Raw genomic sequence first — 17,525 nt, 5'->3', positions numbered from 1 at the left:
TTTCTAATATTACCATTTCTCCGTCTGCTTTGAAACTTGGGGGAAAAAAATCCACCCCCCCATCATCTGAAATAAACAAAAAATAACTTGCACTATCCAGCTCTAATCCTACCAAAATAGATATTGTGTGAAGGCAGCTTGTATGAAACATGACGGTGTGTTTAATTCCTTGCAAATACCTTGTGGCCATTGTTTGTCCTGAATCCATTCTTATTCATTTACTTATTATTCCTGCATTCCTTGTGGAGATTAGTGGGTTACATGACTTGCTGTAGTTCTGTGCACAGTTCCAAGAAAAGATTTAATAGAAGTGGTAATAGGGTTATAAGGCGTGCCTGACTGAAGGGGCTAGAATTAAATCCCTGCTTTTTGTAGGATTGTGGGTTGAGGGAGGTGAGGCAAAAAAGGCGGCTTGCATCACTTTGCTCCAGCCAAATCTTCAAAAGTGACTGGAAAATACTGTTGTGTGTTCTGAAGAAGGGGCCCTTTTCTTTCTCCTTATTGCAGCTTTGAACTACAACTTTGTCATGAAAACCTCATCTATGAATTGCCACTCTAATAGCAAATTTGGGGAAGGGTGCTTGTTTTGACAGTTCCAGCGTGTTTTCGTGGCATCCTGAGCACACCCCGGAGCACCTGCAGCACGTCTCAGAGAGCGACTGCTGTGTGATTTCAGTGCTCAGCCTGCCAGGTGTCCCTGTGTTCCAGAGAGGGGTGGGCAGGGGGGTAATACACCAGTGCAGCTGTGGGCAGAAGTCCTTGGTTCCAGGGATAACCTAGGAATCTGGTATCTAAGGAGGAAACGTGTTCACCTGGCAGCTCTTTGTCAGAGCACAAAGGAGCATGTGTCCATTGCGTGGAACAGAGAGGTGGGGTCACCTCAAAACCTTCAGACCTTTCCTCTGAGAGCTGGTGTAATGTTAGCCCTTAGTTTTCTGTCATTGAACTGAGGATGAAACATGCTATGGATGTGGAGAGATGTAACTGTGCCCTCACAAACTGATTTTTGCTTCAGTGAATTGTATCGATAACTTCTCCCCATTGTACTCTCATTGCATGTTTCATCTTTGGCGTTTTAGCTTTGGCTGAACTGTTCCAACACCTTCACACAACTGAGAGTTGACAGTACTGTCTGTTTTGTGGGTTTAGCGATGCCTTGCAGTGCACTGAGGAAGAATTAAAAAAAGGAAAATGGGAAAATCAGTTGCTGAGTCTTTATTGCCAAGTTCTTATTTTTCCAAGATGAATCTTCCTGCCAATGGAAGAGCAAGTCATAAATGTACTTTATAAAATCTGTGTTCTCCTGCAGTTTATTTTGGGAAGTTAAAGAACAGGTGAAGTTCAGACAGTAAAAAAGTATTGTTTTAGTCTGGAACTAAACAAAAAGAGTATGGGACATAACCAATCTTCCTTTTAGCCTGTGGAAGAAGAAGATATAGTTTTCTTTGAAGCTGGACAAAATGTCTCTTGCCAGACTGATTAAGGGTTGTGTTGTGAGAGTCCTGTCATTGGCATCCTTAGCTCAATCAAGAACCAGGGACACCACTGCACTATTGCTTCTGCTGGGGTTCATTTTGAAGCCCAGGCCCATTTCCTCCTTGGGTTTTTAAAGTAAAAAATGTTACAAGATGGTGGTAGCTACTGCTATTAGAAAACAAATGTGGAGTTTCTGTTTTGGTGTTGGGATAAATGAGGAAGAAAGAGTCGTAACTGTAGAGAGACCAGAAAAATAAAGATCAGAGTAGCTCTAAGCTGCTCCTTTCATGCATAGCGAAGATTCAGAGATTCCTGTGCTGTAAAGTTTGGGGTTTTTTTTATTTCATTGGAAATTATTTTGAGTACTCATTTTTACCTAATGCTTTATTTTGACCTTCCAACTAGAAATTGATCTATACATGTGAAATCTGTTCATTGTGGAGATCTGCAATGTTACATTTGTATTTGGGTAGAGTAGATAAATTTATGTTCTTCAGTCATAATTACAAGCATTGAGTCTTCACATTTCTGGTTGCGTCATAGTGTAGGGTAATTTGTAATGATTACATTACAATTACAATATATGCAATATTTGGCTTTTTATAGGGACTTTCTTTTTTGAAAGGGTTCACAGTGATTTAGTTATTTTAAACTTAAGACAGAAACAGGAAGAAATTTTTATTTTAAATTAGGTCAATGAATCTTTTAGAAATAAATTTCTGGGTACTTTTTATGTTTTCTTAACTAATGCTTCTTGTTTTCAAATGGAAGCTGTAAAACATTTCTTTGTGTAGCATCTGTTTAAAACACATATGCAAAGTTGAGGGGAGCTATACATGAGCATTGAGTTTGGGTTTGCCATAGAGTTTCATACTGCACTTATATCATTCATATTTTCTCTGTAAGATCATGATATAATAGATCATCTAGAGGTTAAAATGGAACTATAAGGCAAAAATGTGTCACCAGTGTTTTGTGTGCTTTGAACTCTAGTGAGAGACAATCTGGGATGGAGAGACTGAATGGACCTGGGTAATGACTATTCTGTGCCTGCTGCTGTGGAGACGTCCTCTGAAATACTGTGGCCTGAACTTTCAGAAGGATGAGGATAAATGTTTAAAGAAAGGTAGAAATAGAGGAAGTGGCTTTCTGAAAGTGATTGATGAGAAGAAAAGTTGAAGGATTTTTTTTTCTCCTGAGAAGAAAATACTGAGGGAAGAACTGACTTTCAAAAAAAGCAGTGATAAGCAGGACATGATTAGTTGTTATCTGAAGAGAGAAGTAACTTGTTTTTCTCTCAGGGAGTGATGTAATGATAAAGAAAATCTTTCTAAGGATATCTAGGCTGTGAAAGCCCTTCCCCAGAATTTAGTGGATGAATATTTTATATGTGATCCAACTCCATGTTTCTGTAATTTAGTGAATTGTGTGCTTGGCAGAGCAGGGGAAAGAGGAAATGATCTTACTATATGCAAGCATGTTACTTGCATGAATTCATTTGAATAAATATAGAAATAGCAATATAAACCAGAAGAAATAACAAGGTAGAGTAGAAGAGGGAAAAAGGGAAGAACAAGACGTTGAAATCTACAATTACATTTACACAAATAATTAAATGTGGTGAAAAAAGTTTCTGTCATCCTAAGGACCATACTTTGAAGGAGCTGCAGCTTGCTTCACACGCGATGCTTTCAAAGTTTCTGTTCAGGCTGCTGCTATCTGGTGTATGCCCTCATACCTTTCTGCCTTCGAAACAATACGAGTATTTTTGGGTAACCATGCTTTTTTAAAATGATGTTCTGATAATCTGTGCACTGCAGGTTGATCACAGCTTGGATGCAATACCAGAGACTGACAGGATGAACATAACTTCACCTTCCCATCCTGATTCCTTGTCTTTGATAAATAAATAGAGGTTGTTGTAGGTGTTTAGGGTGCCCTTCCTGCATGAAGGGTCTGCCTGTAAGAAATAAAAAATGTTCTTCTTTGACAGCTTTAACAAGTGGCTGACAGGGGCTGGCACACTTGGCAAATCAAAATTGCCATCCCAATAGCATATGTTGAATATTCGAGACCTTGGTCATTAAAAGGCTCAAAAGTGAGGAGAAATAGCTGACCTTTTAGATGAAGGAAGGGAGGCTCTGGAGTACTATAAAGAGAAGTGCAATGACTGAGTAATAAGCTTAAAAAATATTTGCAACAAGTTTGCACTATGGAGATGATGTACTTAATGAAGAGTTGAGGTGTTTTTGTATCTCTCTGATATGATTAACTAGAAAGAATTGTTGGCTCAAAGGTGACATGCCAGAAGTATGGGTGACTGATGACCTGGAGTGCAGTAAAAAAGAACACAAAAGAACTGAGTTAAGCATATAAGAGAAATGCTCCAGAGATGGGTTGTGGGTCTGTTGTCACAGAAGTGAGGCAGTAGGTTTAGAAGGAACAGGGGCATAAAGGCATCTCTTTTGTGAGGGCTTTTTTGATTGCTTACATTGAGTAAGTGACATTTGGGGGATAATGGCTACTGAGACATACAAATATGATTTTCTTTAAGGGTGAAATTACTGAGAGGAAGGTGATGATAGACTGTGAAGAATGAATACATGTTAGAGATTTCTGGCAAAATTTAATAGGAGTAATCAAGGGTTTGATAGAGCTGGTAGCTGGTGGCTTGAGCTGAGTAAAAGGAGGCAAAGCTGAGATGATCATTGCCTGTTATCCAAAGGAGAAAGAGAAGACAGCAGACAGGACTAGGATGTCTTCTGCTTCAGATGATGTGCTAAAAGTACAGGTGGTTAAGTGAGATGATGATGATGAATAGAGCACAAAATCTGCAAGAGTAGGTCTTCCCTTGTGAGATGTGAGGAAAAAATACATATAATTTAAAAATAATTTACTATCGAGGTATGATCAGAATCTTAATCTTGAGCGTTTGAGGTCATTATCTTAAGCTGACAGCTGCATGTTACAGAAGTTCACATGGAAGGTGATTCTGCTCTTCCTTGAAAAATAGACTGAATCTATTATGCCTAGGTAATTAATTTTCTCTGGTTCCTGCTGGACACCTCTTGTACTATTAACATTACTTGAGTCACTGGGAGAAGGGTTGGAAAGGTGTTTTGCAGGTTACTGTCGCTCAAGCCGTGAGGTGCTGGGAGGCAGCACATGGATTGATGGAAGCCTCTGGAACACAGAGATTCCTACAGCCCAGGCACCAAGCTGGAGCCCCAGCTGGGAAAAGTCACCATGTGGTCAGAGCACCAGGCTCTGCCTAGGAAAGCTCTGGGCCTTTTCAGTGAAGAAAAAGAATTCCCAAGCTTTTTAATGTGGTGGGCTGCACTGTTTCTCTTCACGAGCACTTACAGAAGTTAGTCTATAACAGGACTCCTTGATTATTTTTCCTGTGTCACCCAGCCTGTGTACCATCTGAAGATGCGGAGAACAGGCTACAGATGTTTCTCTTATTTCTCCTTTTAAATGAATAGTCTTCAAAAGAAAATTACAGGTGGAGAGGGGGAGTCAATTCTGAGTGCAAACGCTTTTGGTATTTTCAAATTTTAAATGGGTAACCAAAAGTGCAGCTTAAAATTACATATGAACTGCAGATAGTAAGTACTAAATTTCAGATGTTAACTCTGAAAGCTGGAAACACTTCAGTGTGTGATGGAACCTGGAACAGTTGGTTGTGTTTCTGGTTCAGATGGAGGAGGCAGGGTTGTCCTGGGCATAATGTACAGTGCTGAGTTCCTCATTCCTTAAATAGGGTATCATGTTCATCTTCAGAAAGAGAGAGATACTGTGAGATTATATTAAACTAAGAAAACAAACCTATGAAATGCACAGGAACTTTTTATTAGAGCATTATAAAGGACTTTCTCTGGGTGTAGCAGAAAGGTTCAGTATTGAGCTTTACTGCATAGATTTCATATTGATGCCAAGCTGATCACTTAATGCCAAAACCCAAACCCAGGCTCGTGTGTCTGTGCCCCTTCTGGGCTGGATCTGGCTCTCATCTGTTGAGGTAATGTGTGAAAAGAGAAAGAACCCACCAGCATAAACATCCTTGTGCTCTGTGCATGCACATGTGGCCCTTTGATTCCAGGATCTCTCAAACAAAGAAGTTCTTTTAAGGTTTCAGCTGAAGTTATGAAGTTTGGTTTTTTTAAATTATGGCTCTTACTATTGTATCTGTAAATTTTTGCACGAAGTTATTGCTCTGGTATTTTGTTGGCCACTGGTTATAACACCTGCATTATAGTAAGTGGATTGAATGAAACATCTCAGAAGAATAGAAGAATCATGCCATTGCACATCTGTTGCTGATTCACTGTTGCAATGGGAAAATCCCATTTCTGTTCTCATATTTCTACCTACAATGTGCAAAGAATGCATTTTCTTACTTTGACTGCAATTTTGACATTTAAAGAAATGCTTGCTGTAATGAGGCCTCTGTGTTTGTTCACTATGAGAACATTGCCAGTTTTTGCATAATTAGATATTAAGTGACTGTATATCATAGTGTAGAAAACAATTTAATTTTTGCTTTCATTAAAAAAAATACCAAAAAAATCCAAACCAAAATACAAACCCAATCCTAAATGGAAACTCCCACACTCAGATCTTTTTCTAGGTTGCATGCAAAGCACAGATATATAGGAACTGGTGGAATAAAGAAACTTTATATAGCTAAGAAGGAAGAAAGAGAAGCCTTTTATTATTCTTGTTCAGAAAATGCTCCTTTTATCTCATTAATTTTATATGATACGAAAATAGTTATGAGGAAAAAAGTATAAATTCTAGTGAAGATGAAGCCTATAACTGCTCTTAAGAAGCCAACTGAGAAAAGATAAAACTCTTGCCCTGTTTTGAGAAAGCTGCTTGTTCTAGCTGTACTGAATGCAGGAATTATAAAAACAAAATAGGATTCTTGTTAGACTCATTTGCATGTTAAATATTCTGGCTGTTTTTCCAGCTCCCAGTTATTTCAAAGCAGTCCGAGTGTCTGAGTTCTGGGAACAAACCAAATTACTTACAACGCTCTTTGGTGTGCAGATGACCCCTTCCCTAAAAATCTGCTAGTCCAAAGTGGAGCAAGTTGACGATTGTACTCTTTGAAATCATAATAGGCTGCTAGGAGAGAAACTTTCCTTCATATCAGCTTCAGAGTACGTGGCTGAAGAGAATATTTGAGAGGGTGCAGATAGCCAAACAGCCTTCATTTGCTCGGTGATGAAAGCTTTAACATTACTGCTTCCCTTGTAGGCAAATTTGAAATGGCATCAATGCATAAAGATAATCTGAAGTGCTTTAGACCAAGTTCAGTTTCTCTTTAAATCAGGCATTAGCCCACACTATTTAACACATGGAAAATGCCTGTATGAGGATGAGTTTCACATCAGAAAGTTGGTATTTTAATAGTTAATGGTCTATACACTGAAAAAACCCCAATACTCAACCAAACCACACAAACCCCAGACTCAAACAAACCCCACACAGATCTGTAGGAGGACCAGGGATTTTATCAAGCATAATCTGTGTCAAAATAAATGAGGCAACTCATCAGAAGGAAAGTGTCCCTAATGATCCATTAACATTAATGGTCTCCAAATCCTTGCTCAGAGAACAGATCATAAACCTTCCAGACAGCTGGACAGCATCACCTTTAATATTCAGTAACAATTGAAAGGGAAAGGTTAGGATAGGAACAGAATGAATCATTGTTATGTCTTTGTAAATCAGAAAGTGTGCCCCAGACTTTTTTTTTTGTGCTTTGTATGCAGTAGTTAGTTTCCCTTCTCAGGAAAAAAAAAAAAGTAGCAGAGCTAGGAAAGGTGAGGGTAAAGGGAAACCTGAGGTGCAATGAAATGGCTTCTGCACCAGGAAAAATTTAAGCAGCACCAACTCAGCAAAAACTACCACAAAGTTGTGTAAAGTTGGGAATGGGAATTATGAGTAGGAGGCAATTGTTCACTGTTTCTCTGAAGATGGGAGCTGAAATATATCAAGTGAAGCTATGAGGCAGCAGGTCTAAAAGGAAGTGGGTTTTCATGTTGTGTCTAATAAGGTGTGAACCTCACTGCCACAGGATGGTAGTAAAGGTAAAAAATTATAAAGACACTCAAAGAAATAGGAGAAATTCAGAGAACAGTGTGTCAGAGGCTGGTCAGCAGAGGCTGTGGAAGCAGCCTCTGCCTTGGGGTGCCCCAGAAGCTGGAGCAGTACATCAGACTTGGTGGATACATTGGTCCTCTTTCAAAGTTCTTGATTTGATTTTTCCCTGGAAAGTTACCCTTGAGTCTTGCTGCTCTTCCTGGGAATGCTAGTGCATGGTCTGTTTAATTGCATCAGGTCACGTAGGCATCTTACTGTGTACCTGTTGGGCTCTCCTGACTGCATGAGGGCTGACTGACACACCCATCTTCCCTGGAAGCCCCAGGGATATCCTGTTTGATTTCTTTTTTCCCCTCGTGTGAACTTGGCACCGAGCAGTTCCAATGACATGAAGGTTGGTGTAGCCAGGGACCAGGAATGGGGTGGGGACTGTGCCACAGGGAAGCTCTTGAGGATCTCATCTCTAAGTGTGGTCAAAGAATGACGTATTTGGCAGGAAGCCTTTCTTCCACACTCTTACTGGTGCATAAATTTACTTGTGTTCCTCAGTTAGGCAGGGGACAGGGCAGAGAGCTGCTTGTCTTTTCTCCCACTACCACTTTTCCAGGAACAAGAAGTACATTCCTGGTAGATCTACTCAGGCGCTTCCCTTTTCCTGCTGTTGAACCCCAGCAACAGGGAAATCAAGAAACATTAGTAGGTGCCTCAAAAAGGCTCCTTCAAGCTCTTGAATTTCCTAAATGATAGAAAGCTGTTCATGTTTTGTATTTCAGCCTGTAGAAAATAAACTGCTTTTTTAGTAGCTTTTGCATCCAAATACTGTTGTATTTGAAAGGGAGAAAGAAGTGACTCTAGAGTATACATAAATAGGAAGAGCATAGGAATTATAAAGACAAGGGTATTTAAGTAAACATTGACTATTTTAAGTAACACTTCTCAGGGAACAATTAATGTAATGAATTTTATATTTTTTCCTCCATTTTTCTAAACCATAGGACATGGTCAGGAATTTTCAGGAATATATGTTTCAAGAAATGTAATGTGTAAAGATTTTATGAAGTATAAACATCTCTATACTATTATTTATCTGACCTGGGTGCATCCATTTATTTTTATGTGTGTGATCCCTGGATACAGTCTGGTTTTTCCTTTCTTCTGCTAACTAGTTTGATGAATAGGTCAGCCACAACCCTTCATAATAACTTTTTTTAGGCTATCCTACCTTTTCAGGTAGGTTGAGTTGAGGAATTTTCATACACCTAGACTCTTCCACCCACATGGGTGTGGTGGGATTTAATTTCTGAGCCTGTTTAGGTACCATGGGAGTTCAAAGCAACTGCTGCTATTTCTATTTCCACGTCTAAATCACTTGAACCTGGCGTACACAGAACTGGAAGCAGGAGGGCTGTGTTCTGGGCTGCTCATCTGGTTTTTCCCAGGGTAGTGCTGGGAAGCAGAAGCTGAATGAAGCTACTTTGTAGTGCATAGCTGGCCTGTAAGCCTGGCAGGAGCAGGAGCATTGGATAATAATATGTTCATTTAAACAATGCTAATAATCAGCGTCCATTCTTGGGATGAGCAAATTGGAATGTACAATGAGTTGCAAGTACAAGGGAGCCTTGATAATTGGGAAATGGTTTGCTTAATTATGTTGTTCTTCGTTAATGTGTCATTAAAACAATGAAAAAGTCAAATGATTATTTAATGTTGTGTGGTGTCGATATTTTCTAGTCTCCCAGATAATTTAATAGTCTGGATACATGTATTTGGAAGGAAAAAAGTTACTTTAGAATATACATGGATCGGAAGTAGATAAGAATTAGAAAGATAAGGTTATTTTAAAAAAACCTCACAGTACACCTCTTCTCCCCCCAGCCCAAAAGAAAGCCAAACTAAGCCAAAACAAAACAAGAAGAGAAAACCAAAACCAAACCCAGCCACAACTGCTTCAATTATTGCACAACAATAAATACTTAGGGTTGTAATCAGGGGGCTTAGTGGAACTTGTTACCTGTTGTACCTTTGCAATATTTTTGTAGTTGTAAGGGATCTTTCATTGCAAAAGCAGCACTTTTCCTGTTGATTTTCAGATATTGAGAGTGGCCAGGTCTTGCCTGGTGACTAATCTCAAACGCTGAAGTGACCTTGGTCAAAAAGGAAAGAATACTTGTAACTGCTGACTCAGGTTGCCATATTCAAGTAATAACTTATGGGCCTTTGTCTGCTCTTGATTAAGACAACAGATTTGTGGTTTTAGCTGTATTACTGCAGCTGTCAGCATCTTTGTTCTTTCTGTGGCCAGAAAGTGGGTTAAATAAGTCATTAAATAAGGCAGAACCGCCGTTTCCAAGGCTTACTTAAGAAATTGATTGCAGTTTGAAAATACAAAGATTAAAATATGAATATAAATACCCTGAAACAAATGTTAGCATCCAGATGTTCTCACGTCCATCAATTTCACAAATTTGAACTAAAACCCATCCTCTCTTAATAATTCTCTTAATGTTGAAAAACTACTTCTTCATAGTGTAAAGAATTCTTTGCTTATGTGTTTGCAGATGCTGTGAAGCCACCAGTTAGTTCTTTACAACCATCTGCTGAGTTACCCTTGCCCATCAACACTTCACCGCCTTCCATGCAAGCAGAATCTTCCCTTCCTTCTCCGTATCGGCTTATTAATGTCCCCCCTCTGGAGTCTTCCTCTGGTCAAGAAGATCCTCAAGACTACTTACTGCTAATAAACTGTCAAAGTAAAAAACCTGAACCTATGAGGTAGGTGACTTTTGTTTCTTAATAACACTTGTTTGTATTACAGGCCAAGAATGTTTGTGCTAAAAGCATTCTTTTATTGCCGAGCCACTGAGCATTTGGATGCACATGATCTACTTGGGGAAGCTGCCTGTAACTTTTCCTTCTTTTCTTTCCATGCATTAAACCTTTTCCTGAAATAGTAAGTTTTTGATCAGTGCTAGATCCATATTGCATTCTCCAAAAGTGTGGACTGCAATTGCCACCAGAAGTATCACAGTAATGCAGCAATCCAAGCATTTCATTGTAGCTTGGAGTGGTGCATGGCACAGAGCAGAGAAGTACCCTTTCTTTAGCCACAATCTGGTGTGCTTAGTCTAGTCTAGGACTAGAAAAAGCTGGATGAATTTAGCCTTTCTCCCTCCTGGCATTTGGTGCCCCAGTTTTGCCGGTTAAGGCTTTCATGGAAGGGGTTTTAAAAACATGCTGATTTTATTATCACCTGCAAGGTTACCACATCACTGAGTACCGTGATCTTCAAGAGGTATTTGTTTACTATTACTGGCATGGGTCAGACTCTTAAACAAGAAAAAAGCCAATTATTTTATGATAACTAAGAATGCAGAGGCTGAAACCACTCAGCTTCCATATCCATTTCAGCTTTTTCCAAATAACAGATATATAAAAGGAAGCTCAAATAAGCTTTATTTTTTACTGAATAAAGAGTACCTACACAGTCAGTTCTTTAAAGAAGTGTGCAATAGGAAATTTGAAGGAAAAATTTACAACTTCTACCGAATTGAATCTCTATTTATTTCTCCAACTGCTACTTCTAACTTAAATAAATGTACAGCACCTCCTGCATAGGAGGATATGATATTCATAGAAGCTGCCTGGGAAATATCACTGTGGTTTGCCAGAATGGATCATGGTGGCCATTCCTAGAGCAGGCTACCTAGGGACATACTGGAATCTGTCCTCTTTAAAAAAAATGGTTTAAAAGAACCACAAATTAACTTGACTGGACAAGCTCCTGAGGAGCCTTACCTGATTTTGAAGGGTTTGCTTAGAGGTATTGGAAAAGCTCAGCAGATAGTGTCCAGAGGTCCTTTCCAGCCTTGAGCATTCTGTAGGAGAACCTTATAAATCCCTCTGGCAAGCTTCTTTTCTGCAGTAATTTCAAATAAAATCTGCTGGGGTACTTCCAGAAAAATAAACAAAACATACTCTTTTTGTGATTACAGACAAGTACGTGGAAGGCTGAGGAAAGCTTCCTTTGAGAGTGTTTTCATGAGCATTTCGCATGCTTCCTTAGGCCATGCCTTTTAGTGGCAGTGCCTTCTGCATCAACACCTTGATGCTCTGCCAGTTTTCCTGTGCCATGTGTTCTGCGCTCCCTTGGCATTTTTATCTTGCTCTGTTGTGCCTGAGGAGTTTCCGGCTCCATTTACTGATGATTATGTGGTAGAAAAGTATCCACCCTTTACAGTCTTCCTTCTAAAACAAGGGAATGTGCCTACAGTTCCCCCAGAGTATGGAATGTGCAGGTTACAGGCAGCATGGTGTGCCCCAGGACCTCCTGCAGGAGAAGGGGAAACCCAGTGTTAAAGGTTTCAGTGTTTAGTGATGTTGAGAGGCTGATAGGGCCCAGGAGGTATGTCAGTGTTCCTGCCAAAAGCTTTTAAGTTTGGTTTCACTTCCAGAGCAGCTTGGCAGAGGAATTGACTTGGATTTCAGTGCCCTGCCCCATCAGAAATGTGTCTGAGTGCCCGTTTCCTTCTGAGAGGGACAGGCTCAGCAGAGTTTTACCACCACAGCATGAAGGTGTTTTTAGGAATTATGAAGGTTGGGATGTGTAATTGACTTTCTGACCTGACTTCCACAGTTATGTGATGTGTGGGTTAAGTAGCGACTGAGGAGACCATAGAAGGGGGCACAAAATATGGCAAAGTACAGAGTCCCTGATTAGCCTGCAAAATTTCTCAAGGAAGTCACTGGTGACACAAGGAAGAAGGTACAGGGCAAGGCAAAAAGTCCAATGGAGATACAATGCCTAGAGAACTGAAAGAACTGAACAAAATCTTTGGGAGTTTAGAGATTGTTTAAATAAATGATGGTTTTGTAGGAATATTTGAAGACATTGGCATTGCGTTCACTTGGATATTATATGGGCTTAGTTTATTTTATGTAACTAAATAGCTGTGTCCTTTCATTAAAAAGGCTGTAGTAATGAACATTCAGAATAACAGTCTTACTGGACTTTCAGTTCCACCTAAAAGGACTGCCTATGTTTTATGTCTGATAAAGTGGGTAAGCTGCTGGATTTGGACCACAGCATAGAGCATATAGACATTTTCCTATAGAATGAGAGCTTCGTGTATCTGTCTAGCACATTACTAAGATGATTTGTAAGAGTGGACTCTACCCCAGTCCACATCCTTACAGGCAAAGAAAGAAAACCAAATGGCTGCATCATTTTCCTATTAATTTCCAGGCTTGTAACAATTTATCTGTGTATTTCATACAGACTTGGTGTAAAGTGCAAGGCTTAATAGCTGTATTTAAACAGGCAGCTACTGTTACTTAAATGGTGATTTCTATGATGTTTTCCCTTTAGACTTAAAAGTGTCCAATATGCAGAGGGAACATTTTCTATTCTGATTCTGCATGTTACTTTACAGGTAATCTGGGAACCATTGATTTTTATTTCAAGGCTTTGAGGTTCTTTTCTCGGTGAGAGGAGTAACTGTGAAACATAGAAGTATCTGAGTTGCCTCTTTGGGATTTCTGAGGACTGTAGTGTTTCAGACAGCATTCATTACAGTGTCACAGAGTGCACCACATGCTGTTGTGAGAATGCCTTGGATGCAGCAATTGCAGCTGTAACAATCATGCAGTACTTCATCTAAAATAGTTTTATGCTCTAATCGCTGCTGACTTGAGAAAGAACATTGTTTCACTGTAGCATTTAGTGAGATTTTTAAGGTTTGTATTTGAATCCTAGATAAGAAAATGCAGCCAAACACTACTTCCAAATCCCTTATTGTTCTGGCTCATTCGAGAGGTGTATTGAAATACTAAATGCTGTCTTCCTCATCTTTCCTATGTGTATGAACCAGCCAAGGGTCACCCTTTCTCTCAGAAGAAGGGCAGGAATACCTGCTATTAGAAGACTTTGAAAGTAAAAAGATTCCACTGCAGTGAGTGAACAGTAGCCATTCTTGGAACACGTGTGAGAAATTAATCAGAGAGCCATTAACTTGCCTGAAATTATTGTTTGTTTGAGACTCGTCTTGCATGGTGTTCTGTGAGTTTTAACAGAAAAACTATGTAACTTTGGCTTCCATTTTCTGAAAAGAGAGAGCTGGTTGTTATTTATTTTTATGTCTATCCTGTTTTTTCTATGCTTTCTTCTCTGTTGGTGTCCCAGATTGCTGGCACACAAAAGCAGTTTTGCTGACATTTTGTTCATAATGTTCTGTTTAATCAGTTATATTGATTCCTGCAGATGGGAAAAGAATCAGCTGAAAAGGATGAGTGGTCAAGTCAGCCCGAACACGTTATTTGCAAAAATGAGATGATTACCCCTCAGACTAAAACACTTTATAAACCTTTTTCCTGGGTCTCTGTTAACAAGTGGTTTTTAGTATGTGGAGGCTGGCTTTTTGCTGGGCTCCCCTTGCCTCACTGCCCCACCTCCTCTCTGTGCACCTTAATGCGCAGTCCTTGTGGATCAACAGGCTGGACAGTTTTCTTTTTTTGGTATGTGGAAAGAGATGTCCAGTCCTAGCACTGAGTAAGGGATAGTTTGGCCACTTACCATAATTTGCACATATGTGATGCCCATGTGTGATAACACTGAATTCATGTCATAGTCATCCTCTGCTTATAAAGTGAGGAGTTATCATTGTGTTACATCCAGCTTTGCCATTATTTTAAACTGAGGTGTAAAAATGCTTTAATACTTATCGTAATAACCAATGGTTAATGGAATGTTTAAGCCAATTGATTTTTTTATTGAGCTGTACTAAAGGGAAAAATTAAAATTCCTGAAGTACAGAAGTCATTGAAAAAACCCCCAAACCGGGAGTAGTCTGTTCCTGTCAACTATGCACTGTGTGTTTTCAGAATTATACATGGTGTTCTTATCGTGATTAGTGGTTAATGCTGACTTTTGAAAATAGTTAAAATTCAGAGGCTGAATTTCCTGTCTTCATATGCATGTATAACTTAACACAATGGTATGGTATTGAGGTAATGAAAATAGGAAATATCATGGTATGTTTGATCAAAAAGTGTATGGACTTCCTTAACTACACCACTAACATCTCCAGTGTTAGTATTTTGCCACTGTCTTGACTTTCATTTAAGCAAGGAGCCAGACTGATAACAGAATTTGTCTGCCTAGAGCACAGTAAATGGGGGGGTTTACAAAGGAAATAAAATTATTATAAGATGGTTACTTTCCATGTAAGTTTACTGGTAGTGGTTAGTACCAGTACTAATGAGTGCTGTTCTCATAAAAGAATTTCCTGAGAAATCAAAAGTAAATTTCTCTGCAACTTTATCTAACAACACTGCCTTCATTTGCATTCAAGACAAAAGCTCTCTGTTGCACATGCAACCTATGGACTTTTTCTCCTCAAAGAACATACTATTTGCCTCCTATTTATGATCTTATCTCTTATTTCTCTTTTCCTTACGTATTTCAAATGAGTCCTATATGGTCAGTATAACTTCAGGCATGCATTTAGGGGGGTTACAAGCAGTCATATTTTTTCCTCTTAACATTTTGTTCATAAGGATTAGAACTAGCAAGTACTGCAAATCCAAGTATTGAACATCTTATTTTTACCTTTAACAAAGCCAATAAAGTGCTGCTAGTTTGCAGCATGGGTTAAAAAAATAAGAATTAAAAAAACCTCCAGCCCCCAAACAAACTCAGCTTCAAACTGGCATCATGAAAATCACTTGCTTTATGAAACATCAACCTGTTGTGGAGCTGTTGGTAAAGCTCCACAACTGTGCTATGTATTTCACATGCATGGATTTGTATGGATATAGCTACTTAGGGTCCTTAGGTACTACTGTTTGTTTAATAATTAAGTTCCTGCACCTCATTTAAAAAAAATAAAAATAAAAAATTGGAAGACACAAGGTTGACTTTTTAGTTGGTTACATGATAAACGTTGTGTTTATGATTTGCAATGTTTATTTTTCTCTATGTGTTCATCAACATTCTAATCTCGCAATCTCACATGTAGATCTCATGGTGACTCTGCAAAATCCAGCTCTTCAGAAACAGACTGCAATGATAACCTGCCCTCCCACAAAAACCCTGCTCCATCAGGGAGCAAGCACGTTGTGAACGGCTTCTTCCCGCAGCAGGGCGTCTACGACTCCCCGCCTTCCCGCCCCGTGCTGACGCTGGCAGACTCCAGCCTTTACAACCTGCCTAGGAGTTACTCCCAGGATGTTTTGCCCAAGGCAGCATCTCCATCTGGGACTGATGCAGAAGGAGAGCAGCATGTTTTCAATACCCCGTCAGCAACGTCATTAGATGCACAGATGAGGCACATCTCCATTAGCTATGACATTCCCCCCACACCTGGAGGTACTTATCAGATCCCGCGAACTTTCCCAGAGGGAACATTGTCTCAGACTTCAAAACTGGAGACTATTCCAGACATCCCTCCACCTCGGCCACCCAAACCTCACCAGGCGGCAGATCGCTCTCCTGTGGAAACCTGTAGCATCAGTCGCACTGCTTCCGACACTGACAGCAGCTACTGCATCCCCGCCGCAGGAGCGCCACCCTCGCGCAGTAACACCATTTCAACGGGAGATTTGAATGTCTTCCGGAAAGGTCAGTATTCCATTATTCCATGTGTGGTCCTGCAGAATTTTTGTGTTGAATTATGTGATACGACGGATACGAATGGGCTGAATGATGTGAGGGGCATTTCTAGCCTGTAGGAACAAGTGTGTAGCCCCTCACAAAGTGATCTGTGTTCACAGTGTTTAAAATACATAAGAAAGAGGAAAGGATATTTTTAAAGGAAACCATCAGAACAGCAAGGCACAGAACATCGGTAAGGGATGCACATTGCACTGTGGCATTCAGCCTTGGCTAAAAATATTTGAAGATCTAGACATATTTATTTGGTAATGAGCTCATATAACTGAATTCAATACTACCATTATCAGTCTTTCAGAAAGACCAAAGTGAGGTTAGTGAAGGGTGGTCCAGTCTGCAGGAGCTGAAAGTGTTTCATGAAGCTCAGTGGGATATGGTGTATACCCAGAGCTTTGAGATCAACCCTGATTTGATGATCATTGCCACCAGCCTTTCTTTCTGTCCTTGTGATAGATTTGCTTACTGCAGTTTTTAAGTAAAATTAAGGTTGTTCCTTGTGGCCACCTAAACGTTGGTACTCCAGATATGCTGCGCTGTGTATTGTCTTGTTAACCACTCTTGGGCTAAGGGTTTCATTTTCTTTCAGATTTCTGAAGCAGGTGGGTATTACAGTGTTGTTTTTAAAGTGAAATTTTATGCTGGTTAAAGTTGATACTAATGTTAGAGGTGATTTTAAAGGAGAATTGTTTGAAATGAGGGATGAATTCAAGGATTTTAGAGGAGGCAGTATACAGAATAGGTGTGATCATAGAGATGCTCAGATAGTATTGTTCTATTTGTCATTCATTTTGTAGACTGAGTGTAAAATATTGGTGGTTGTTAGTGTTTTAAAATTACAAAGTAACACTATGAAAGATCCTTATTTTGCTTATTTTTTTGCTTATTTATTTTGCTTATTTTCTCAAAGCTGAGATTATCTGCCTCAGGAAAGTAGTCTTTCTGAAAACACTGTTTAAATTTGGTACTTAAGGACAGAGTTGTTTATATTTCCTCTGTGGTGAAAATCCCAAAAAAACTTCAGAGGTATTTTTCAGGGCAAGGTGGGGATAAAGCCCAGAGTTTGCCCAGTTTCTATGCTGGCATCATGAAGAGGGGCGTCCCTGCCACAGGGTAAGGCAGCCTGCTGCCTGCACGGATGAGCAGCACCTGGGAGCCAGGAGTCTCACAAAGACCCCTGTCCAACAAAGAACCAGCCATGGAGCTGAGGACCTGCTTAATGGGGACTGCCAAGATCCAGGACTCCAAAAAGGGAGAGATCTTCGGTTCTGCAGCA

At 39.7% G+C, this 17,525-nt stretch overlaps 1 protein-coding gene across 7 annotated transcripts in view; it reads left to right on the top strand.

The window, feature by feature from the left end:
* Positions 1–17,525, top strand: part of GAB1 (GRB2 associated binding protein 1) — a 67,444-nt gene that overhangs the window by 29,669 nt on the left and 20,250 nt on the right. For all 7 annotated transcript variants that reach the window (XM_017732650.1, XM_017732649.1, XM_017732648.1 and 4 more), the window contains exons 3-4: positions 10,146–10,359; positions 15,600–16,201. In XM_017732650.1, the coding sequence (XP_017588139.1) occupies positions 10,146–10,359; positions 15,600–16,201 (816 nt within the window). The remainder of the gene's footprint in view (positions 1–10,145; positions 10,360–15,599; positions 16,202–17,525) is intronic.

The sequence above is a fragment of the Corvus brachyrhynchos genome, unplaced genomic scaffold (assembly GCF_000691975.1).
Source record: "Corvus brachyrhynchos isolate BGI_N302 unplaced genomic scaffold, ASM69197v1 scaffold444, whole genome shotgun sequence".
Classification (NCBI taxonomy): domain Eukaryota; kingdom Metazoa; phylum Chordata; class Aves; order Passeriformes; family Corvidae; genus Corvus; species Corvus brachyrhynchos.
Note: the sequence above shows the minus strand (reverse complement) of the source record. Positions and strands in the feature narration are given on the sequence as shown.